This window comes from Phacochoerus africanus, chromosome 2, assembly GCF_016906955.1.
Source record: "Phacochoerus africanus isolate WHEZ1 chromosome 2, ROS_Pafr_v1, whole genome shotgun sequence".
Taxonomy (NCBI): Eukaryota; Metazoa; Chordata; class Mammalia; order Artiodactyla; family Suidae; genus Phacochoerus; species Phacochoerus africanus.
Genome location: NC_062545.1, coordinates 206,314,088 through 206,338,615, shown reverse-complemented (window position 1 = coordinate 206,338,615; position 24,528 = coordinate 206,314,088). Strand labels below are relative to the sequence as shown.

The window sequence follows — 24,528 nt, the reverse complement described above, 5'->3', positions numbered from 1 at the left end:
GGGCAAAGAAAATTCCAGTCAGAAGGGATAGATGACACATGTGTCGTAAAGCAAGTATATTCCCAGAGCATCTACGATCTATTGGGAATTCAGTGTTGCTGGAAACAAGGGACTAAGGAAGACAGTAGGAGGGGATGGGGCCAAATCTTTACCTCTGTCTGTGATGAGGGTTTTGGCTTTCAATCTGAGTGAAGTGAGGAGCCATTGCAGAGATGTAGCAGACGTGTGACATGATCTGTCTCCTGCTCTGATCAGATAATTTTGGCTGCTTTATTGACCAATCTGTCTTGGAAGGCAAGGGTGGAAGAAGGAAAATCAGTTAGGAGACTATTGTAATAATGCAGGCAAGAAATGATGGTGACTTGGCTGAGACTGTGGTCAGATTTTGCATACTTTTATGTACAGAACCAGCCTTTCCTGATGGATTGGAGGTGGGAATCAAGAATCATTTCAGTGCAGTGGTTCTCAAACTGTAGTCACTAAACTAGCAATATCAGCATCATTGGAGAACCTATTTAAAATGCAAATTATTTCAAACCCCTCCCCCCACAGATGTACTAAATCAAAAATTCCAAAGTGTAGGGCCCTAATACTCATATTTTTATCAAGCCCTACAGGTGATTCTGATGCATAGTCTGGTATAAGAACTATTGCTTTGAGATTTGGGGCCTGAAAAGGATGGAGTTGGCATTGACTGGGATGGTAAAGGCTATAGAGGGATCAGATCTGGCAGGGAAAGGGAGGAATCAGGGATTCAGGTTTGGACATGATGAGTTTGTGATGTCTTAGACATCCAGATGGTGAGGAAGCAGTTGTATATATGAGTCTGGAGTTCAGGAGAGGGGAGTCTGAGTTGGAAATAGAAACTGAAACATTAATTATGTTTCTGAGAACAAAATATCATTTAGATTGGATTGCATCAGTGGATAATTACTATTTAGTAGTTTCGTCTTAACTTCAAATAAAAGAGGCAGAGAGCCAAGTAATAAAGACCAAAATATATGAGAGGTGTCTACTTAAGAGTGCTGAGAGAGTGGAGAGCTTTAGGGGGTATATTTTTCAGAACCTCCATCCATTTATTGCAGAGGACTCTTTTATGGTGCTCTTTTCCCATTTTACCATCAATACATTGAGAGTTCCTAATATTTTGAGTGTATAACTTCAAACTAATAAAATTTTTTCAAGTCATCAGGTAAACTGATAAATATCTATATACATTTTTCATCATGGAGTTGCACTCACACATTTTGGAGGATAGAGTAGATGCTTTATTAAGCAATTATAATTTTATTCTTGCACAGTAACTTTTATGGAGGATGGACAGTTAGAAGGGGATAGAGGGGAGATATGGGATTTAGAGGAACAGTTATAAGATAGGGAGATGCAGTGAGAAGGATTGATTTCTTCAGTTATTACTGTGTGGTCACCTCAATTTCCTGTGTTTTCTTGATATGATCAGATGTTTATACTGACTTTATAAATAAAACCCTAGAATCAGAATACAATGTTTATACCATGGCACTTGTGTAATAATTTCAATGAAACAGCAAATTTAGCAGAAAAGGCCAACCACCAAATATTTAAGAATAGAGATAAAGCAGAAGGATAGCCTTTAGGAAGGAAAATGTCATCTTTCAAAAAAAGAAAAAAAAAATTATCTTTCTCCTGACCCTGAATGTATATGCTGTCTGTTTTTTCAAAATCATCGGAAAGTCCTTTCTGATGCTAACACCTTAGCTGCCAAGATACAGTCGTCTATGTTTTAGAGTGACTAAACTCTGGGAAAGCTGACCCTCTTTTGTCCTGCAGTGTAATCTGACCCACCTGTCATCATTAGGGGACATCTGGGACCCATCTTATCTTTCCCACTGGCTAGTTGATTAACCAGAAAATATTTTCAATTGGATTCGTATATGGCAGAACTCCACGGACTTTATAAATTATAATGGGACCACATTAAAGTTGAACCTTCATTTTCATGCTTTTAAAGAAGAAAACACTGACACAATTAGGATTGAGTTCTTAAAAATTGGAGAGAAAAAGTATTGTATTGTATTAAGTGGCTCAATAAGTCTTTCATGTGATCGTCTATTTAAAATATTTTTTTCTGGAGTGAGAAAGTCCTAGCTCAGGAGCTTGACACCGAGTTGTCAGTCCACAGGCATTACAGTGAGTTTAAAATAGGCAGAAGGCCAAGGAGTACATTCTTTTTCTCTCTCTTGCTCCATGTCTACTGATGGTGTTTTTGGAGACATATGAAAGCCTGAGAGCTGGGGGTCTTTAATCCTAAGCATCCTTTCTACACCATGTTTGTTTGTTTGTTTGTTTTGCCATGTTCTTGGTGGGGAATGTGTTTAACTCAAATAGCTACTAGACTCTTCAGTAATTTTATTTGTCTTCATCATTACCACCTATGAGATATATCCAGGGTGATGTCCAGGATAGAATGTTAAATATTTTTCAGTGCAGTTAAGGTATCAGTTTCTAAATCTAACTTTTAGGAGGATCAAGTGCTATAGTCGTTTGATGGACTAAATTATAATTCAAAACTAAAAACTTTGTGCACAATGAATCTCTACACAAGTAGGAGTTACTCTGTTGTAATTATTATTATGATACTTGTGGGACAAGAGAATATGATGACCTTGCTTGAGTTTCCACTCCTGCAGCTGGGTGATTCCAGATGTATCAGAGCTTCAGCAAGTATCTTGAACTATGCTTGAGATGTTTTGGGTTCAACAAAAGAAGCTTTTGCCAAATCCTTCTTCCCTTAATTTTTAAACATGTGTATTTCAAGGGAAATTTGATTCATATGTTTCTGATTCATTTACACTGAAATCATCAAAATGTTATTTTGTAAGAGCTATTTGATGTCCAAGAAGCTTTCTGAACCTGTTTTATAAGTCCTCTTAAGTCCTTTTTCTTAAAACAGGAAGTTGCATTTTGCCAAGTACAAATAAACTCAAACGTTAAGAAGGTTCAAGTTCAGTTTCCAACTCTGAACTCCAGGTTTTAAGTGCTTTCTCAATTTAGCAAAATATATTTCCCCACCCCTATAAAAATAGGAGCAGAAGGAAACAATATAGTGATAAAAGTGAGTAAATGTATTCACATGCATTATTATTCTCAGAGATATTTCTCCTAGTTGTGAAAGTTTATAAAACCTGCAACAGGTGTTCTTGGAGCTGGTATGGAGGTGAAGTGCAAACAGGAACGTCTGTCTATTTGTTGATTCCCTATGATGTATTTAAATATGTCTGCTTTTTTTGTCACTGAAGAAAAGAAAACCTAAAAGGCTTAGTATATTAACTTCACTATTTAGCAAATTTACCTTTGATTGACTTTGATTCTTATTTATTTTAGTAAAGACAGGAAGACTCAACATGTTTTATTAAACAGAAGGGACTCATAAGAGACTCTGTAGGAGTTTTATGTCAGTACTAAGATGATGTCACATTAATTTCAAAATGTAATTGACACTTTTCTTGGAATTGAATAAATGCAGAAAATAATCTCAGGTTCATACTTAGAGGTCTCTTAATTATACATTACTCTTATTACTTAATGCAGAGGTGATTCAGCCTGACCCTGAAATTCCCTTATAGCCGATTCACTTTCATTTATAGAAAAAGAAGGTAAAAGTGATTATGAGGGGGTTTGGAACCATTCTGAACAGTTTCCTCAAGGTTCTGCTTCATTGAGTCAATTACAATATTTCTTCCATACTACTGAGCAGTCAAGGGACTCTTGGAATGATAGGTATTATGTAGATGAAGATACTTTATTTAAAAATTACTAAATGAACTTAGCCCTTCAACTGTGGAACCTTCCTGTAGTGGCCATCAGGGAAACATGTTGACCATCTAAAGCTGGTTATTTATTTATTTTTGTCTTTTTAGTGCTGCACTGTGGTATTTGGAAGTTCCCAGGCTAGGGGTCAAATCAGAGCTGCAGCTGTGGGCCTACACTGCAGCTCACAGCAACTTCAGATCCTTAACCCATTGAGAGGGGCCAGGGATTGAACTCGCATCCTCATGTATACTAGTTGGGTTCGTTCCTGCTGAGCCACAATGGGAACTCCTAAAGCTGGTTTTATTAAACTTGCTAAATGGGGGGAGCAATACCTTGACAGTCAGTATTGCTTCAGATAAGGGAATTTAGGGAAAAGGATGTGTAGAGTTTGGGACTGAAGTCATAGGGTTATTTCAAGACAGAAGCTAGTAGGTGAGGTCTAGTTGGAGACTGGCAGGATTTGTAAACTAGGCAAATTGTAGTCTTGTCTCTGAAATATAAGTCCATGAAGTATTAATATTAAATCAGTTTACTTGTGCTCTTATCTTGAAACACATGGCCTGAAAGGAGCTCATGTTTTAAAATATTTAAAATATTTAAGTCTAGAGAGTTTGTATTGCATCATACAATTGACCTCTTTTATGATTCATAGTGTAGTTTTGCAGGCTGTGGGTCTTATTTTATTTCTCACAATAAACAACTAAAAATCACAGCAAAATAACACATACTTATTGATTGATCTTTAAAAATTTTAAATCATAGCTTGTCATTTAAGAAATTAATAAGTAATGCATTTTAATTGTACTTTCATCAGACAATATTCAAAATCACTTAAGCCTTGTTGGGTATCCGTGTATCTACACCTATGTTATACAAATTATTCTTTTCCTTTAACACTACATTTTATTTACTCTGAGAATATACACGATACCAACAATAAGATGCCTTTCAGAGTTCATATTATATTTTGAGCTACTTTAAGTTCATCTGAAGTAAATGTCTAGACATCATTTTGCCTAGAATTTGCGCTTTCTGAAATATTTGAGCCTTCTATGTTACTTAGTAGTAACACTGAAATTTGAGAAGAGAGTCAGGAATTTCATTTTATAAATCTATTTAAGTGTAAATCTATTTAAATATGAATAGATTTTCAGAGAAAGAAACCTTAAATAAGAGAGCTCTTAAAAACGATAATGTGGTAATTAGAAACTGCTAACAGCCACATGCAAATTCACTTTTTAAGATAAAAAGTTGTAATAAAAGGCTTCCACAGATGGATATTCTATAGTCTCTCATAATAAATCCTAGTCTGAATACAGGCAGAATAAAATAGACCTAGCTATCAAAAAGACTTTCTGAGAGATGGGTGATATTTGTCCTTTTAAAGTTAAATCTTAATTGCTTTCACTAAAATCTATCATTCATGAGCTAATAGCCATGGGTAGTTATAGCGTATTCCATTTATAAAATATACACTTAAAACATTCTTGTTTTCTGCTGGCCTCAGCCAACGTGATTTCAAATTCAAATCAGAGAATTTCCTAATTCTCCAACAATGCTTTCTCTTTAGTGACTTCATTAGATAATCATAGTAATAGCTACCATGTACTGTCTTCCTTGTGCCAGTGTTTGGCTGACATCAGCTCATGACCTCACCATGACCTTGAGAGCTGAGTATTATGTTTGCCTCTGTTCTAAACACAAGGAAACATGGCCCTAAAGAGACCCACCATATTGTAGCCACACTCCCATCTGAGGAAGAAGTTCAAAACCCGAAGCTAAAGAAATTCAGGTATAAATACTGTTTTTTCCATTTTGTTTTCCAGACTTAGTTCTAGATACTATGTGGCCTAAGTATACTGTTTTAAAAAAACATTCACAACCCCACCAAAAATCTTGAACAAAATCATCAGAACTTTTTGCTTCTAGTTTCTAAAATAAAGTATTATCATAGCTCTTGGTATCTGAAGTATCAGACAGAGATACTTTCAACTAACCCTGTGACTGTACTAAGTTCTACTGAAGTTACAAGGAAAAATAATGATATTACAACATGGAGGGAATCCATGGACTAATCAACATCTTTGCGAAATGATATTTCAAGGTGACTACTTTCCCAGCTAGTATCAATCAGATCTGTTTCAAGCTAGTTTCTTTTATTTCAAAAAGAAAATTGCCTTCACGGTGAGTATTTTCTCAAATCTCTACATTTTAAGAGCCAAATAATCATCTGGCCTTTCCTATGCTATGGGAGGGTCCATCTGTAACATGTGCTTTGTTTTCTAAAACCTAGAGCCCAGAGCTGCTCTAGTTTTCTCTTTGGGACCATCCTCTTAACCTGTCCTTGTCTCTCCCCCCTTTCTTCTCCAGGACTGCCCGCCAGAAGCAGGTGATTTCCGAGCACAGCAGTGCTCAGCTCATAATGATGTCAAGCACCATGGCCAGTTTTATGAATGGCTTCCCGTGTCTAATGACCCTGACAACCCATGTTCCCTCAAGTGTCAGGCCAAAGGAACAGCCCTGGTTGTTGAACTAGCACCTAAGGTCTTAGATGGGACTCGTTGCTACACAGAATCCTTGGATATGTGCATCAGCGGTCTGTGCCAAGTAAGTGCTGGCTTATTTTCCTTCTATTTTTTTCATAGGGTTTTGTGTCTGTAGTTTTTGTATAGTCCTGCTATTTGAATCACTTAGTGTTACTGTTTCTAGAGTTCATAAATGTTGACATATCTGAAAATGGAGGTTCAACATTGATTAAAACTGTAAGAGCTGCACTATGTGTTAAGGAAAAGTGCGCTAGAGTTTTTTTTTTTTTTTTTCCTTGAATCTGTCTTCAATATTGTGTATCACTTTTATACTAGATTCTGAAATTACCTCTAGCTTGGTTGTCCCTGAAATATGGGGTGTGTGTGTATGTATTTGGAGGGAGTATCAACTTTCATTTACTTAGAGCTTCAGAATTGGATAGGTGAGATTGGCTCTAAAATCTCCAAGTTCACTAGAGAAGAACTTGTTGCTTCTTTATCATAACTACAGTTTTATTGAAAATTTAGACAAACCATAGGAAGAGGCATGGCCACGTCAGCTGGGTCGAATTCCTGCCATGCAAATCTTTAAAATGGGGATAGCAAAAGGGTTTAACTTTTGGAATCAATTCATCGGTGTCTACTTTAAGGTGGGAAATTAGTAAGGTACCAGAGAGTTAATATGTTTGCCTCTTGATTTCAAAGTCTACTCTTTGGATTAGGATGACCAGCCCAGTTTTGGATGGAGAAGTTGCTAAATTTTCCTGTGTGCTATACTTGATCACATCTTTCTTTTTAAATAAATTTCAGAGTAGACATTTTGAGAATTTTTGCCTCGCTCAAAAAGACATTGGTTGAAATTTTTCTCTTCAGGATTTCTAATATCACAGCTAGCAAAAAAAGGAATGAACTTAAAATGTGTTTTAATAATTTGTTGTTTCAAATTCACCTGTATAAAAACCTAGATCTGTATTCAGATGTCAAAGGAATAGCTGTAGTGTGAATGACAAGAGATATGAAATGTCTTACAAAGTTCTTTGTATATGAGAGGGAAACAGACACACTAAGCCTTCATGAAGTCTAGAATCGTGAGACAGGGAATTTGTGACAAGCCCAAGCACATCGTAGCCACGAGGATGGAGTGATGTTTACATATCTGAAGGTTTCTTTATATACAAGAGATGTGTAAATTTCTGATATAAATTTGAATATATAATCTTACTATTTTTAAAGCTAGAAAAGGCCTAAAAGATGATCAAATAAACATCCTAAAAAGTGTATATTTGAACAACCTTTTGGAATAATTGGTGTGTTTGCTTCCTTCTCTAAAACTCTCAGTGATGTTGCAATGGAATTATGGAATATGCAAAAGCTTTGGGATGATAGAGTTGTAAAGCAAGTAGATTCAGAGAAAGGGACTATGTTGCAGGGAATGGCAAATAAAATAATAATAATTTCATTTGTATGTGTTCTGTTTGAACAAAGCATGACAGATTTCCATTTTGTAAATGAAAAAAAATGAGGCACCAGAAAAGTTGTGTGATTTTCTGAAAGTTATGTGGTTGGTCATGGTAGAAATGAGACTCAATTTCAGGTCTCCTGATCTCTAGTCCAAAGCTGCGTGTACTATATTTCAATGATGAATTAACCAAAATAAACAAGACAGGCCAGCAAATTAGGTTTCATTTGTTTCTGTTGCATGGGAGTTCACTGTGGCCTCTTTTTTTCCTAGTCTAATCCTGCCAGCTGGCCTCGAGTACCTTGGCAGCTGAAGCAAGAATAAACATGCCTCCCTAACTTAGAGTCTTGTAAGTGTGACCTGTTAGATTTGGGGGCAAATGTAAATTAGAGAGTATCCGAAAAGTATAGCAATTTAGAAATGATAATTGGTTATTATTATTTTCCTCATTTATTAGTCTTATTACAGGCAATAGGATGTTAAAGGAGATATAAAAGTTCATATTGCGCTTATACACTAACAAGTAATATGGTCAGAGACCAAGTTTCCACCCCACCCCCCACCCCTGCCCCACAGTACACAGTAAGAAGAGAGCGAGAAGTATTTTGAGAGAAAGTCATGGTGGCTTGAATGGCAGACAGGTCCAAGGTCGACACTGGGTGGCTAAGAAAGAGTTTTAGGGGAGAAAAGACATAATCATAGATAGGCTTTAGAAAGATGAATATAGCTGCAGTTAAGGGATGCTTCAAGTGGAGCCTGGACCACTTATAGGACCCTCCAAGCAAGAAGACCAGCTGAAAAGGAGACACTTAGAGCAGTCAAGTTTAGGAGAACCAGGAGCCTGGGCCAGATCGGTAACAGCAGGAACAGAAAGGAAACAGTGTCTCAAGCCAGGAAGGAATTTTCATCTTTACTATAATTAGATTAGGAGAATAGCTTAAAAAAAATAGAAAGGTATGTATCAATTATGCTCAAGAAATTAAAACTACCATTTAGTATGAATTTGTTAAGGGATATCATTTTGGATCCTTGCTACTATTACCATAATAGCCTGTGTTTTCATTATTAAAACCTACTTGAGGAGTTTCCTTTGTGGCTCAGTGGTTAATGAAACTGACTAGGAACCATGAGGTTGTAGGTTTGATCCCTAGCCTCGCTCAGTGGGTTAAGGATCCCACATTGCTGCGAGCTGTGGTGTAGGTCGCAGACTCAGCTGGGATCTGGCATTGCTGTGGCTGTGGCATAGGCAGCAGCTACAGCTCTGATTAGACCCCCAGCCTGGGACCCTCCATATGCCATTGGTGTGGCCCTAGAAAAGACAAATGAAACAAAACAAAAACCTACTTGAATTTTATAGAAAGGAGGGAAGGAACAGAAAGAGACCACAATGAGAGAGGAATATATTTGAAGTTCCCAGAATGAGTAACAATCCTAAAAAACTTACTTGACTTTGCAAATAATAAGATGAGACCTTATTAAAACAATTGAAATGTTTTTTTCTTATATACCAAAAAAGGATGATGAGGGATAAAAATGAAATAGTTAAATGCAGTGTGCACTTTTTCCAAAGAACAAGAATGAAGCTAGTCACCAAGAGAAAAGCACTCAGTGTTACCTTGAAAGAGTGGACATACATAAATTTCATCTTACTTAGAAAAAATTTCCTTCATTTAGGTTGCATTTGCAGATTGGTGATTAGTATTTGTGGTCTTTGGTAGGAAACATTAAGAAAAAGCCGTATTTTCATAATTTTAAAAACTCAAAAATTTTAATGCTAACTTAAATGTGCAGTTTTTCTAAAGAAGTTCTGGTGTCTGCCATGTTTTCCCTTCTCTTCCATTTCTACCCCATTTATTGGGAATTCTCAGCTCTTTCACTGGCTTTATTGTTGTCTTATCACTTTTTTCAATAAGCTGCTTTAACCATTTTTGATGCTAGGCAGATATAAATGATAACTCTAGAAAAGCAATCATCTAGCTTTGGATCTATTCTTACCTTGATAGAAAAGGGCAGCATAACTACAAGATTTGTCGTTTATGATTACCAGTTATTTTAGTTATGTCTGTTTAATACTCAACTAAAACCTACTTCCTCAAAACTGTGGGCTTTAGCTCTTATGTAAAAATTAAGGAGACTTAGACTTTTAGAGCCAAAAGATACCTGAGCAAAGATACCGTGTCACATAGGAGGGACCTGAAACCTGGAGACAGTTCCGGAGTCATTAATGAAAGGGTTATCTGTATTCATAGTGAATTTGCTTCAGGAAAATTCTAGAATCATTGCTATTTGAAAGAAATACCTTATTCTTACTCAGTTAATATTAGAGCATCATATTAGGTAGTGTATTCACTCTAATAGTAACAGCAATAATAACAATGAAATATCCTCCATTTTTCTAAGTAACTACCAGATACATAAACTGGGCACTTTACTCATATTTTTAAAATATTTACAACTCTGAGTATTAGGTGACATTATCCTCATTTCATAGATGAAGTACTGAAGCTCAAGTAGATTATAGGTCTCGCTCAGAAATACCTAATTCTGACTCCAAAGCCCCTATTTCTCCTGGTAAGGCTGGATGGACAGAGGCAGGGCTATATTGAGCCCCTATTCTTAACTGCCTTCCAGGCTCACTTGGAGAACTCTTAAAAGACACAATTCTTAATCTCTCCCCTCCAGAAATTCAGATTTACTTGCTGGATGTTTTTAGAACACTCTCCTTATGACCCCACTGTTTGGCCAGATTTATAGAACCACTCATTTACAGATTAGAAAGCATGAAGTATTTGAAGTCCAAAGACACAGATTAGGATCTGGATTTTCTTTAGTTATGTGTGTCATCTTGATCAAGTTACTGACCCTTTCTAAGCTCTGTTTTTACTCTGTGGAAAATAAGATTGTCACAGGCTCTAGAGCACTGAGATAATTCACATGAAAATGCTTAGCAAGAGGTCAAGTGCTATGGAAATGAAGAGTACCCTGAACATTGTGAGCTGCAAGATATATTAAAGTAATGGTTCCCTGTGCAGGAATCCGTAACCCTGTAACAAGTCAAAAAAGTTTTAAGACAAAGTAACCAACTTCTTTTTCTGCAAAGAACATTCAAAAAGAAAAGGAGAACTTCTGTCATGTATTTTCACCATCATCATTTCACAAGTGAAATTTTTAATAACAAGAAAGCACTAAGAACCTGACTTCAGAAGGAAGGACAATCCTTTCCATCGAATATAGTTAGCTTTATGAGAAAGTTACTGTACATTGTTTTCTTTCTTTCTCCAGAGCACAGAAATTGCTACTACTAGCTCTTTATGGCCCACCATTTGGAAAGCACTGCCTTTGAGATCACTTGCTCTATCCTGAGAAATATTGCTGCACTAGGTTATGCTATTTTCCCAGGATCTTCCATCTAGTTAACGGCAGCCTAGAGGTCAGACAGTGTCACTGCTTATCAGCATTTTTAAACTATGCCCCCTATGTTATTTCTCCAGCCTCTCCCACAGTTAAAATCTTGTTCAACCTTAATTCTGTCATTTATACATGGAAACAATAGGTTTAGTGAAAATGTCTTTTTAAACAACATCCTCCCCTTTCCATACCCACTAGAATCTGAGTATTGTCCCCGGGGGGTGATTGTGTTAGTGTCTCCCCCACACCTTACATCTCAGCCCAGGAAACACTAGGATTTTTATTTGCTCATGATCTTTCCAGACTAGATGAGGTTGGAGATAAGGCAGAGCTAGGAAGGCAATATGTCATATATGAAGAGTTAAGACCAAATGTTCTGGAGTCATGCTGCCTGGGTTTGAATCTAAGCTCTACCACTCCTTAACATATGACTTTGAGCAAGTTCTTGCGCCTCAGTTTCTTAACCTGCAAAATGAGGATAATTTCTGGAACTACCTGGTAGTCTTGCTGTGAAGATTTAAGAAATGAAATGCATTAAAGTGCTTACTCTGAGCTCGTTCAATACTAGATTGTGGTGGAGCTCCCCTTGTGGCTCAGTGGGTTAGGAACCCAAGCTGTCTCTCTGAGGATATGGGTTCAGTCCCTGGCCTCACACAGTGGGCTAAGGATCTGGCGTTGCCATAAGCTGTAGTGTAGGTCACAGATGTGGCTCACATCCCACATTGCTGTGGCTGTGGCATAGGCCGGCAGCTGCAGCTCCAATTCAACCCTTAGCCTGGGAATTTCCATAGGCGACAGGTATGGCCCTAAAATGAAAAAAAAAAAAAAATTAGCTTGTGGTAGTAGTAGCAGTAGTACCCAAATTATTTCTGTCTTGGAGTTCCCTGGCAGCCTAGCAGTTGAGGACTTGGCATTGTCACTGCTGTGGCTTGGGTTCCTGCTGTTCTTTGGATTCCTGCTGTGGTTTGGGTTGGATCCCTGGTCCAGGAACTTCTACGTGCTGTGGGCGAGACCAAAAATAATTATTTGTCTTTGACTTTTCCCTCTTTATGGCCTTTTTACGCATGGGGTTTAATGTGGTTATACCTAATTAAGGGGATCCTGACTTCCCAGTGAATGAACAGACCTTCTGTTAATTTCCTATTGCAACCTTCTTTTGCTAATAGCTCCACGTTGCACCATTATCAACTCCTGATCCCAGGCAGTGAATTGCATCCTGTACAGAGTTAATGAGCCATCGCAAATAGGATCAGCTCTATTAGTACTGCTGTTATTCATTTATTTTCATTATCCAAATTACCCCATTTATATTGGTTATAAAGCACAAAGCTGGTTTCTGTTTTAAATATTTTAAAAAAAAGAGTAGCATAAATTTACAAATAGCACATGTGCTGCTGTTAAAAATAATTTTGAGGTTATTTTGAAGTCAAGTACAGAAAAGTGTGTTTTATTTTCATAATTAATGAATGTCATCAGTTGATATCTAATATACATATATCAAAAGACAAAGTGTGATTATTAGCCAGCTCTTTTGTAATGAATCTGCATATTTATAATACTGCAGAGTGCTATTTCAGAAAACAAGGCATTTCAAAATGAAAAAGAATTTCTTTCAAGTAATGCCCTATGTAATGTTATAAAATAAATAATACAATAAAGAAATAAGCAGTAAAGTGAATCACGGGGTTTAGATGTCTATACTGTGGCAACATTAAAATGAACCATAGTTCTAACAAAGAAGTTCTTTCCATTTTTAATAATTCCTGTGGTGAATAGTTTGAAATGAATTGTATGGAATGATTATTTCTCCATCTCTGTCTGTGACCTAAGTCACTAGTATCAAATGTCTACCAGTTATTCTAAAGGTGGTGATGTCAGAAGTACGGACTTGGCTATTTTTCCTTCTGTGTTTTGTGATCTAATTCCATGTGGAAGCATGGTGTTGCTTCAGAGATTGAATGCATCATCTTTCTTTTTCTCCCCTTTGCGGCAGACAGTAAAGATGAAATTAACTCCTTTAGTAGCTGGTAGTTGAATTTTAACAAATTATTTAGTTTCTTGAACATTGGTTATTTGTTCTCCCAACAATCCAGTGGCTACTGAGGTTACAGAGTTGAATATCGTCCCTTAGGAATGTTACCTTTGTAGGGCTATTGTGAAAAATTCAGTCTGTTTGTTCATTTATTTAACAAATATTTACTTAGGAATTAGCAGTGTGCTAGATCCTGGAAATGTAAAATGGACGAGAAAAAACCACAGTCCCTGCCCTCCCGGAACTGACACCCTGAGGGGAAAAAAGCCAAGTGAACAGTAAAGCATATTATTATTACTATACCATATTATCCTTACAGGAATGTACAGTAAAAACAGGAGTTTTCTTTCTAAAATACAGATTTGACTCCATTGCTTATCTGTTTGAATCATTGCAGTTGCATTCTATCGCCTTTGGGACAGGAAAACCCAAATTCCTTTACACAGTAGCTTTCTTTCCCAGGTGGCTTGAAACAACATAAATTTATTCTCCCATAATTCTGGAAGCTAGAAGTCCAAAATCCAGTGTATCAGCAGAGAGGTGCTTCCTCTGAGGCTCTGGGTAGAATCTTTGCTTCTTCCTAACCTCTAGTGTTGCCTGTCAGTCCCTGACTGACCTCTCCCCTCTGTGTTGCCTGTCAGTCCCTTCATGTAACCTCTCCCCTCTTTGTGTCTGTATTTATGTGGCTCTGTTTTCCCAAAGTCTCTGTTTTCCCTTCTTATAAGGACACCAGTGTTATTGTACTAGGGCCCATTCTAATTGAGCATGACCTCAACTTAATTATGTCTGCAAAGATGCTATTTCCAAATAAGACTGCACACACAGGCACTGTGGGTTGTAATTTTAGCATATCCTTTTGGGGGATACTATTCAACCTGCAATAGCATAACACCTATTTATTTGTATATAGTACAAACATACAGATCTGCATATACAATGTATGTATATGCATATAATTTTGAATAGTTTGTAGGAGCCAGAGTGAGAGAAATTGAAACTCTCTAAGTAGAAGGGATATTTGACCAAATGTGGAATCAAGAAATACTTGGAGGAAGAGACAGCCAGAAAGACCAAACTAATTCCTAGAATCAAAGGAGCATGAAGAGATAAAGGGCTAAAGAGATTGTCAGGACCTGTCATGGGGACATAGATAAGTTATATTAAGGAGGTTAGGCTTTAAGGCAAAAGGGTGCGAGTGAAATAATTCAAACAGATGCAAGATAAGATGAGATGTGTATTCTAGAAAGAATACTCTATCTGCATTGAGGGCAATGGATTACTATGGGCCAAAAACTAGTAGTGGGATTAAAAGGAGACACGTTAAAACAAATGAGGAGATAAGAGGCCCTGGACTTGGCACCTGATGAAATATAACAGGAGAGAAAAAGTGAGCATGGAAGTACAGGAGCTTCTGCATGCTGTGGGTACAGCCAAATAAATAAATAAGGAAAAAAAAGAAAAAGAAAATGAAAAAAAAAATCATTGATTTTGTTTCCCCAGAGAGGTTTAGTGAAGCAGATGAAGGCAGAGTAGATCCAATTTAGAAAAAAAATTTCAAACTTTATCATTTTTTTACAGAGTACACCATGCGTGTCACCATGTGCTTCTTATGCCAAGTTTTTGGGATGTCTTTATTATTTCCATTGTATAAATGAGGAAATTGAGCATCACAGAAGGTCATACAGCTAAAAAAGGGCAAAGCTACATTTCAAACCCTACTGGTTCTATTACATTTCACCCTTTCTTCTGAGAAGATATTTTAGTAATAAACCAGAGTATCGGTAAACACATCTTTGTTAATAGGGGTATGAGTATGTACAGCTCAGGCAAGGAATTCTGACCTAAGAATTCTGTGTTCTATCAAATGAAAGTTCCACCAAGATCTGGCAGCTTTCTTGATTCATCCTACGATGCTTTGTTTCAGAAATGATTCTTCATCCCACTTGTTTGTAGAAATACTGAATACGCTAAATTTTACCAAATCATCTTTAATACTGTTTCAGCATTGTTAGTGAGCATAAAGTCTGGGATTCTCCAAATTACCCTCACTTCTGACACTAACTTCAAGTTCAGGGGCCCTCAAAACTAATCTCAGTTTTGATAATTCACTAGGAGGACTTACAGAACTCACTGAAACCTGTTTCACTCAGTTATAGTTTATTACAGCAAAAGGATGCTGATTGAAATCAGCCAATGGGAAGAGGAATATAGAGCAGGGTCCAGAAGAGTTCAAGTGCAGACCTTCCAACTGTCCTCTCCTGGAAGAGTGATGTGGATGGTTCTTGACTTCTTCCAGCAACCATGTGTGACTAGCGTGTTGCCAACCAGGGAAACTCATCCAAGTCTTGGTGTCCACTGTTTTTCTTGAGGCTCCATCTCGTAGATTTAGATGACCACCTACATGTCTGACCTTAGTCTCCAGCTCTTCCAGAGGTTGAGTTGATACCATATGGCCTAAAGCCCTCTTCATAAATCATGTTGTTAGCCTAGACTCTCTGGCATGGCCCAAGGCCCCAGACAAGCACAGACATTCTTATTGGTCAGGAAATTACAAGAGTTTAGAAATTGCCTTCCAGGAGTCAAGGGTAAAAGCCAGATCTCTTTTTGGATAGTTTATCCCTTACCACATAGTACATTTTTGAAGCCATTTTTTCATTCAATAAATATTTAATTCTTACTATTGGTCATTAGGCTTGCCCCTGGGGTATGTAGCAGCAAATTGGACCCAAGCCTCCCCTCAAGGAGCCCACAGTCTCAGCCTTCTGCAGCAATTGTAGCTAAAGAAAAAAAAAATGTTCCCTATTTTTCCCTCATTTACTATATCTAACTTTGGAGGATTTCCTTATTATCTATGAGAAGATCCCATGAGAATTACCACAATATTTACACCAAATAGCCATTATTTTTCTGTGTGGGTGTGACTCTTGAAATGTGGTACAGGATGGTGCAGCCTGGCTATTCCTCAAAATGTCTTAAACATGGAGTTACCATAAGAACCAGCAATTCCACTCCTAGGTATATACCCAAGAGAAATAAAAGCAATATGTCCACCAAAAAAACTTGTTTTCACAAGTTCATAGCAGTATTCATAGTAGCCAAAAAGCAGAAACAACCTAAGTGTCTTTCAACTGATGAATGGATAAATGAAATGTGGTCTGATCATACTATGAAATATTATTCCACAATAAAAATGAATGAAGTATTGATATATACTATAACATAAATGAACCTTCTAAACATTATGCTGAGAGAAGACAGTCACAAAAGATTACATATTCTATATTCCATCTATATGAAATGTCTGTAGTAGGTGAATCTATGAAAACAAAAAGTAAGTTAGTGATTGCCTAACGCTGGGGCTTGGCATAGAGTGGGGACTGACTGCCCTTGGGTATGGGGTTTCTTTTGGGAGTGATGAAAACAGATTTTGGTGATGTTTTCATAGTTCCATGAATATACTAAACCATTGAATTGTATTATTTAAATGGGTGAATTTTAGGGTATGTTAATTATATCTCAAAAAAAGATGTTTTAAGAATGTAGTACAAATGTTCAAAAGTCTGTGCACTAAATCTAAAAGTTGTGTTACCTGTGAGTGATCCAATCTCACTCTTTGACAGAGTTAATACACTAGCCCATTAGTCTAGGTGGGTGTCCCTCTAATTTTTTTTTTTTGTCTTTTTAGGGCTGCACCCACAGCATATGGAGGTTCCCAAGCTAGGGGTCAAATTGGAGCTGGATCTGCCAGCCTACACCTTAGCAACAGCAACACAGGATCTGAGCCACGTCTGCAACCTACAGTACAGCTCACAGCAACACTGGATCCTTAATCCATTGAATGAGGCCAGGGATCAAACCCGCATTGTCATGGATCCTAGTCAGGTTCATTTCCACTGAGCCACAACAGGAACAATGGGAACTCCAGTGTCCCCCTAATTTATTATTGTTCCAAGAAGGCATTTTGAACCCTAAGTACATCTCTGTGTTACAATTGATTTGGAAAACAACACACCACAGATTGTTAATGAATATATGTTAAATGAATGGCTAATGATATCAGGCTGACAGTTGAACATCTTCCCTTTTTTTAGGGAAAGAATTTTAGATTTGAGAATGTCTTTTCTTTAGTAAATTCTCAACAAAACATTATTCAGTTAACCATATTAATATATGTATTAACTGCTACTTCATTCACTGAGTGACTTCAAAGAAGAGTTTTGAAACTGAAAAGGGAATTTGAAATCTCACAATTGAATCATTCCGTTTCACATTTGAGGCCCAGACGGTTCAATCAGTTTTTAAAATAGGGCTTCCATGTTGTCCAGAGTTAGGCTCTAAGAGGATATGAAAGTCAGTGTCATGATCCCTGTCTTCAAGAAGCTTCCAGTCTTTGGGTGATGAGGCTCAAGCCCAAATAACTATAATCAGCAGCAGCATAAGATGGGAGAAAGAACTTCAGTTTGGAACTCGGGCAGATCCAAGTTTCAAGTCTGACTTTCAGATTTACTATCTGTGTCACCATGGAGTAACTTATTAGGTTAATTGAGCCTTATTTCTCATCAAAAATAGAGGTAACAATGTCTAATATCAGTAATAATAAGAAGAGCTGAGCTTTACTGAGCACGTATGTGCCAGGCACTTTGCTATGTAAGCATTTAACAAATGTTATCTCCTTTAAACAGCACATGAACCTAGGCGAGGTTATGTCTTGACCATTTTTATAGAGGAGGGAAATGACATGTAGAGAGATGAAGTACTGTTGGTTCATTCATTTATTGAGCATTTATGGATGCCAGGTATTATGCTAAACTCTAGGAATGCAGCTGTAAGTCCAGGATGCAATGGGAGCAGAAGGAGGAGCGTTTAGAAGGAGCACAGTCACTCAGTTCTGGCCAGATAGGATGCCATCTGAGGTCACTCTCTTCCCCAGTAGACATAATCCTTCAGTGAGACTCCACAGGGGAACGATATTCCTTCCCATCTCTTGCACCTGTTTTTCCTCTTGTTTCCTTTGTCTAAATTTCCATAACCAACTAGCCCATTAGATTGAGACCTCCCTATTGGCAGAGACCATATCTGACTCATCTGTAGTTTCTTTATATTGAGTTAGTTACTCAATACAAGATTGTTGCATGGAATGATCAACGAATCAATAAATCTCTCTGTTGACTATTTTTTCCCCTCTCTTGATGACCAAGTCCTCTCTTTATCACATAAGTTATTCATCCTAAGTGTCTTCATTATCTTTTAATTTATTTGGGCCTTGTTCTCATTTCCTTCAGGCTGTGAGGCAAAAGTCCATTTATGTGAGTTTAAATTTTTTTGTTTTAAGATATGAGGCTAGAAATAATTTAGAATCCAAGGCCTCCTGCCATCCACTCTTGATTTACCATGGCTTAGGAGATGGCTCAGATCTACTCACAACCTTCTCCATCAAAATAACTGTTGGTTTACTTAGTATATCAACCAGATTCTTTGGATGAACTCTTGCTGCTGAAGCCGTTAGATCCTCCCTGGAATTAAACTTACAAAATGCTAGGTTTCCAAAGGCCATAAATATCAATCAGGATTCTGTGATGTATTTTCTTTCCCATCTGTATGTTAAACAAAGGATCTGGAGATTGGTTTTTCCTATAGGATATTCCATGGGTAAGTTAGATGATCTTTAGACATAAGTTTAATTATTCCAAGTCTCTACATAATTAATATGGTTATCAAGTTTTTGGCCATAAAATGATAGTCTTCCCCCAAAACTTAAAAGGCAAGGTTTCAGTTTATCAGAAAGTTGAAAGGTTTGAAACTTTGCCTTAGGTCAAAAAAAAAAAAAGTTAAAATAGCAAAGTAGAATTAAGGAAATTTTTTTGGAAATTGGGTGTCTTAAGACACTTTATATAATTATTTTAAAATATTAAAAATCAAATCCAAATATGAAAGGCAGTTAGTAAGTAACTATCCTTTGGCCTATTGGCATATTTACAAGGCAGTATCAAGTTAGGTGAAGGGAAATTTTTTTAAATGTTGTAGCTATTTTAATTGTCAGCATCCTTAATAAAAACAATTTAAAGCATCAAGTACTTTCCAGATTTTGAACCACAAATGTACCTTTACCCAACTTTTATCACACTCACGTTGCCAGAGACTCTCTTGAAACATTCCTAGGAAGGGCCACTTGCCAGCTTCCACCCAAGGACCTAAAATTAGTGAAATAAACCCCACCTGTCTTTTCCGTTACCTCTTTGGTTGGACTGCCCTGAGGAGCTCCAATTGAAAAGGAACAGTGTTATTGCTGTGGGCTAATAACACTGTTGTGATCCAAGAAAATATTTAAGCATCTGAGAAACCTAGAGAGAAAGGTAAGGAATTATCTGTGTAGTTAATAGAACCCAGAGGCCAAGACAAATTCAGAGGCCTCAGGAGATATTTTGAATCTCTTTGCAAAGCTAATCACCAAAGAATGCATCATAAAGAACATTGAAGATCACCGCTTGAGTCTCCTAGTTCTATTTCTGAGGACAAGGAGCATCAAAGCGGGTGGCATGTGACTTAGCCAGTGTCTCTCAACTAGCAAGTAAGAGAGCCAAGACTCAAACCCAAGTCTTCTGGCTCCAAATCCAGTGCTCTTTAATTTGTATTGAGTGAAAACTCTTTTCTTACGTCTGGGTTTTTTTTTAAAGAACTTTTCAGACTTCAGTGTATTTTCTTTTGATTTGAATTATTTATTCCTTTTTTCATTAAGTCTCTTTCACCACATTACTAAGTACATTTCAGTCCCTGAGCTACATTTCCCTCCTGTATGGCCAAATTATCATAAAACATTCCATTCGCTTAAAAATAGTTGTTCTGTAAAAGAAAATACCAGTGGAAAACTTTGCCAACAATAAACACTCTAAAAAACTTAACACGCACCGCTTTCATTCCTGCAGAAATGCCAAGTGCAAACCCACAGCACCTACAAGCTGTAGCGGTCACACAGTGGCCAGGGGGCTGGTGGCTGGTGGCTGGCTCATGGCTAGTCCCATGAGCACTTAGGTTTACAATTATAGTCACATACCAGTTTAGTTTCTTTGCCTGGAGAGTTATGGGTGATTTTTAAAAGCAAACAGATTTTTCAGGGGAAGGAGAGAAGTGTAGGGAAGCTTGGGAAGAAGTAGCCAAAGTCACATTAAAATGAAAGAACATAACCAGTGTTTTGTTTTCCCAAGTTCTCAACTCTCCCTGACTGTTGTCCTCTCCCTGACTGCTGTCCTCTCTCTGTCCCCTGGGATTCTCCTGATGGGGAAGGAATTCTTTCCACTGGGTGACACTCAGCTTCTAAGGCAGAAATCTCAGTATCACTGTTGATTGACAGAAAGATTGCTAACTTGTTGATTATCCATCCAGGCAACAGTCTTTTATTTAGCAAAACAGTGTCATGTCTGTGCAGCCATTGCCACTCTTGATTTTATGTGACCTGAGCTAGAAGTGAAAGTTTTCTTTTCTTTTTTCTTCTTTTGAAGAAGAATAGTGAGGCTATCCTTTGCTTGGGTAAAGGATATAATTTGTTTAGTTAAGGCTTCATTGGTGAAGTGGCTGCCTGGTCCCTAATTTTTCCTTCCCCAAGGTTGTCCCTGAGACAGACATATAGGCAAGTGCTGAGCATTCGAAGGCTTAGAAAAGACAAGATCCCAGCAGGCCAGAGGAGTTGTGTTTCTTCATGCACAGGCTTTTTTTCAATCCAGAGAAATAATTTTATGCTCATTTTAAACACACTCTCTTAAGCAATGTGTATATAGAATCATTTCCTTAAAGCTGTGTCAGTCTAGTCTCCTGTTTTCCAAGTATTCTCCAAGTTTCTCTCTATATTTTGGTATGTAGTTTTGTTTTGTTTTGCTTTTATTTTCTCCCCAGATGGTTTTCATGGCTGTAAAGCAGAGGTTGCAAACCAACAACCAAAAATATCCAACCAACAACTTTTGTTTTGTACACATGGTGTGGTTTTATGGAAATTTTTAATTAGTTGCCAATATTTAAATAGACTACTTACAATAAAAATCCCACTTCACAGCATAGACTTCAAATAATCAGATGTGCAACATTTGGTATGTGTTGCAACATGGCCACCATTTGAGAGAGTGGGATAGTTGCTGAACCTTGAGATGGTACCAAGACTTCCAAGCCTCCTCTGTTACCTATATAGTCTGGGCTTTGTAGCTATCTGTATTTCTGAGCCTTCCCCAAAGGATATGTTGGCTAGGTACTTCTCAAAAGAAGGAGAAAGTCATCATCAAGGTTATAGAATAATAAAATAATTCACCTCACTTATTGAGCACTAATCATCAGACACAATGCCAAGCACTCAACATACCACTTAACCTTCAGAGGAACCCCTTCTATAGGCCAAAAGTTTAATTTGCTGATCCACGGCCATGTAATTTGTGAGTGGCTTAGTTTGGATTCGAATTTAGGTCTGTCAGACTCTACAGCCTGTGCTCTTCATTTTATCATCCTGCCTTCAGAATCACTCCTCCCTCCCAAATAACCTCCCCCTGAATTTTAAGCTTATAAGAATCTACAACCAAATGTCAAGAATTAGATATCCTATTGGCCGCTGGTTTTCCAGTTTCTATCAGGAAGAAAAAAAAATGAGAAACTTGGTGATGTTTCTATTGTTCAGATCTTACTGTCCTGCTAAGGAATAGCTTGAGGTACTAATGTGTACAACAATTCTCCTGGGTAAAAGGAGCCTTTGTGAAAATGTGTTCTAAGTCTATTTTAAGTCAGGTTAAAGGCTTTTAAAAAAAATTGACTATAAGGTAAGGAGCAACTACTCGAATTTTTTATTATTTTTATTTTTTGTTTCATTAAAGTGTTGATTTACAATGTTGTGATCATTTCTGCTGTACAACAAAGAGATTCAGTTAAATGTAGACACACATCTTTTCTTTTTCAGATTGTTTTCCTATGTAGATTATCACAGAATATTGGGTAGGGTTCCCTGTGCCATGTGAAAATATAAAATCTTAACCTGTTTAGATGATTCTTTTTAAAGGAAAAAAAATGAAATGAAATTTTTTAGTCCTGGAATGATATCTCATAACATTATCTTCTTTTCCCTTTATTCCAGTCTTGCACTATCTTTAAAGCCTACTGCTCTTCAAATCCAGAATGTTATAGATGTTCTGTTGGTGTCCTTTGTCATTCTTCTCCTTCTCCTCTGCCTCTTTTCTTCCAGATTTCTCAAAATTTGAAAGTAATTTCTTTGGTTTTCATCTCCTCCTATTAAAAACACTGGAAATATATATGTGTTAAAGTTTCTTTCTTTAGATAGTTAGCTCCTGGCAGAATATATGCTCTATGTTCAGTCGGTTACAAGCAATAGAATGTACTCTGTTCAACATAAGATCAAAAGAGGGGATTGTTGAAAGAATAGGATTCAGTGACAGGAACCTCAGTATTCATTAGGGAAAGCACTTACTGGGTGACTAGAAGCAAAGAGCAAGGTGAAGGGCCAGGCTTCTGGAAGCATAAGAACCCCGGCAGGTTTGAGTACTCAGTTACAGATGTGCATAGATCTGACACAGAATAACTTAGTTCTAACCATATCCCGTATCTCTGGCTCTAGCCTGTTTCAACTTCCCAGGGAAGACACTCTGGCCTTGTCTAGGTGTCTCTGCTATGGCACTGATTAGCCATGGTCCCGGGCATGGGGCAGTGAACACATCCATGGCCACTGGTACTTCTTAGGGATGTGCTACATGACTATGGATGTTGTTATTTTTTATTTTCTTAGGTATTTATATATAAATCAGTACTTCTACCCACACACAAAAAAGGAAGATGTGATTGTTTGTAGCTTCTAGGAAATATAGTACAAGTATCTGACAAAAGGCTCTTAGAACTTTTGACAGTCCAGCATTTTAGTTGTTTGGAGATTCAGTTTGAGAAATGGACCAGATTTCACATTGAAGTTATACCATCTTCAGGATTATTAGAATTAGAAAAGGGCACTGCAGTATAGACACATGCATGAGAAGTGCCTTCTTGATTAAGAAATGGATACGGAGTTCCTTTTGTGGTTCAGTTGGTTAAGAAGCCAACTAGTATCCATGAGGGTGTGGGTTCAGTCCCTGGCCTTGCTCAGTGGGTTAAGGATCCACCATTGCCATGAGCTGAAGCACAGATCACAAGTGTGCCTGGGATCCCACATTGCTGTTGCTGTGGTGTAAGCTGGCAGCTGCAGCTCCAATTCGATTCCTAGTCTGAAAACTTCCATATGTTGCAAGGGCAGCCCTAAAAAGAAAAAAAAAGAGAGAGAGAGAGAGAGTGCGTGCAAGAGAAAGAAAAGAAATGGACATAATTTTGCTACCACCCACTGCCAATGAGTGAGTAGTGAGTAGTTACCTCTTGAATCATTCTTCTTTTCCCTGGACAGTGAGGTGCATCCTCCATCCATTTGTGGGTGAATCTAATGGATTGGAAATGCAAAGAAGTTCATACTGATAGACTAGCCATGGACACCTCTGTCTTGGTTCACATTAAACTCTTCCTACTAGGAGAAGATGAACCTTCTGCTGCAAATGTGAGCGTTCCCTCTTCTTCAGCCAAAAGTTCACCAGGGTTCAAACAGTATCTTAATGGGATCCAGCACAATTTTTGTGGGGCTGTAAGAAAAAAGTTTCTGGTTTGCAGCCAAAAGGAATGTGTCTAGCACGGTATCAGCACCCACCTGGATTTAAACTCCAGCTCAGCCTACTAAGTCTGCTTCCGAATGGGGCAGGGGGTAGTGGGACTTGGCAGCCAGCCCTTATTTTTCCAAAGTATCACTGCCATTCTTTAATTCACAGCCCACATCTCACCTCTTCCACCAACCCTTCCCAGGCTTATGAGAAATCAGCCACATCTAGACCCCAAATCTAGCACAGAAGACCATTTTATTTCTCCCACTCAAACAGAGACAGACATTGTCCATGTTGATAAAGGAGTATGCTCCCATAGATGAACAGTTATTGTATCTGGTCTAGCTTTTCTTCCTCATGGTGAGGTATGTAGCACATAGAGAAAAGTAGGTTCCACATTGAAGAGCAGCTGGACTGAAAAGCTGACTGAGGGTATAATTCATGTGTTTGTGATGGTGGCTTCTCTGAATTTTTGATACCTACTTTCTGAATAATCCCAATTTTTCTTCCTTATCTTAGATCAGCAGGCAACTTTTGGGAGGGCAATTTATGTCATTTGAATCATTTTTAATGTAAATGAGAGTTCCATTTTTGAGTTCTAAAGAATAGCAGAAAACAGTTGTAAAAACACCTGTTAGTATTCACTTTCTTCCTTTT

At 37.6% G+C, this 24,528-nt stretch overlaps 1 protein-coding gene across 1 annotated transcript in view; it reads left to right on the top strand.

The window, feature by feature from the left end:
- The window catches only part of ADAMTSL1 (ADAMTS like 1), a 452,838-nt gene that overhangs the window by 83,137 nt on the left and 345,173 nt on the right, over positions 1–24,528 (top strand). Inside the window, exon 4 of the mRNA XM_047767602.1 lies at positions 6,163–6,399. Within this exon, the coding sequence (XP_047623558.1) occupies positions 6,163–6,399 (237 nt within the window). The remainder of the gene's footprint in view (positions 1–6,162; positions 6,400–24,528) is intronic.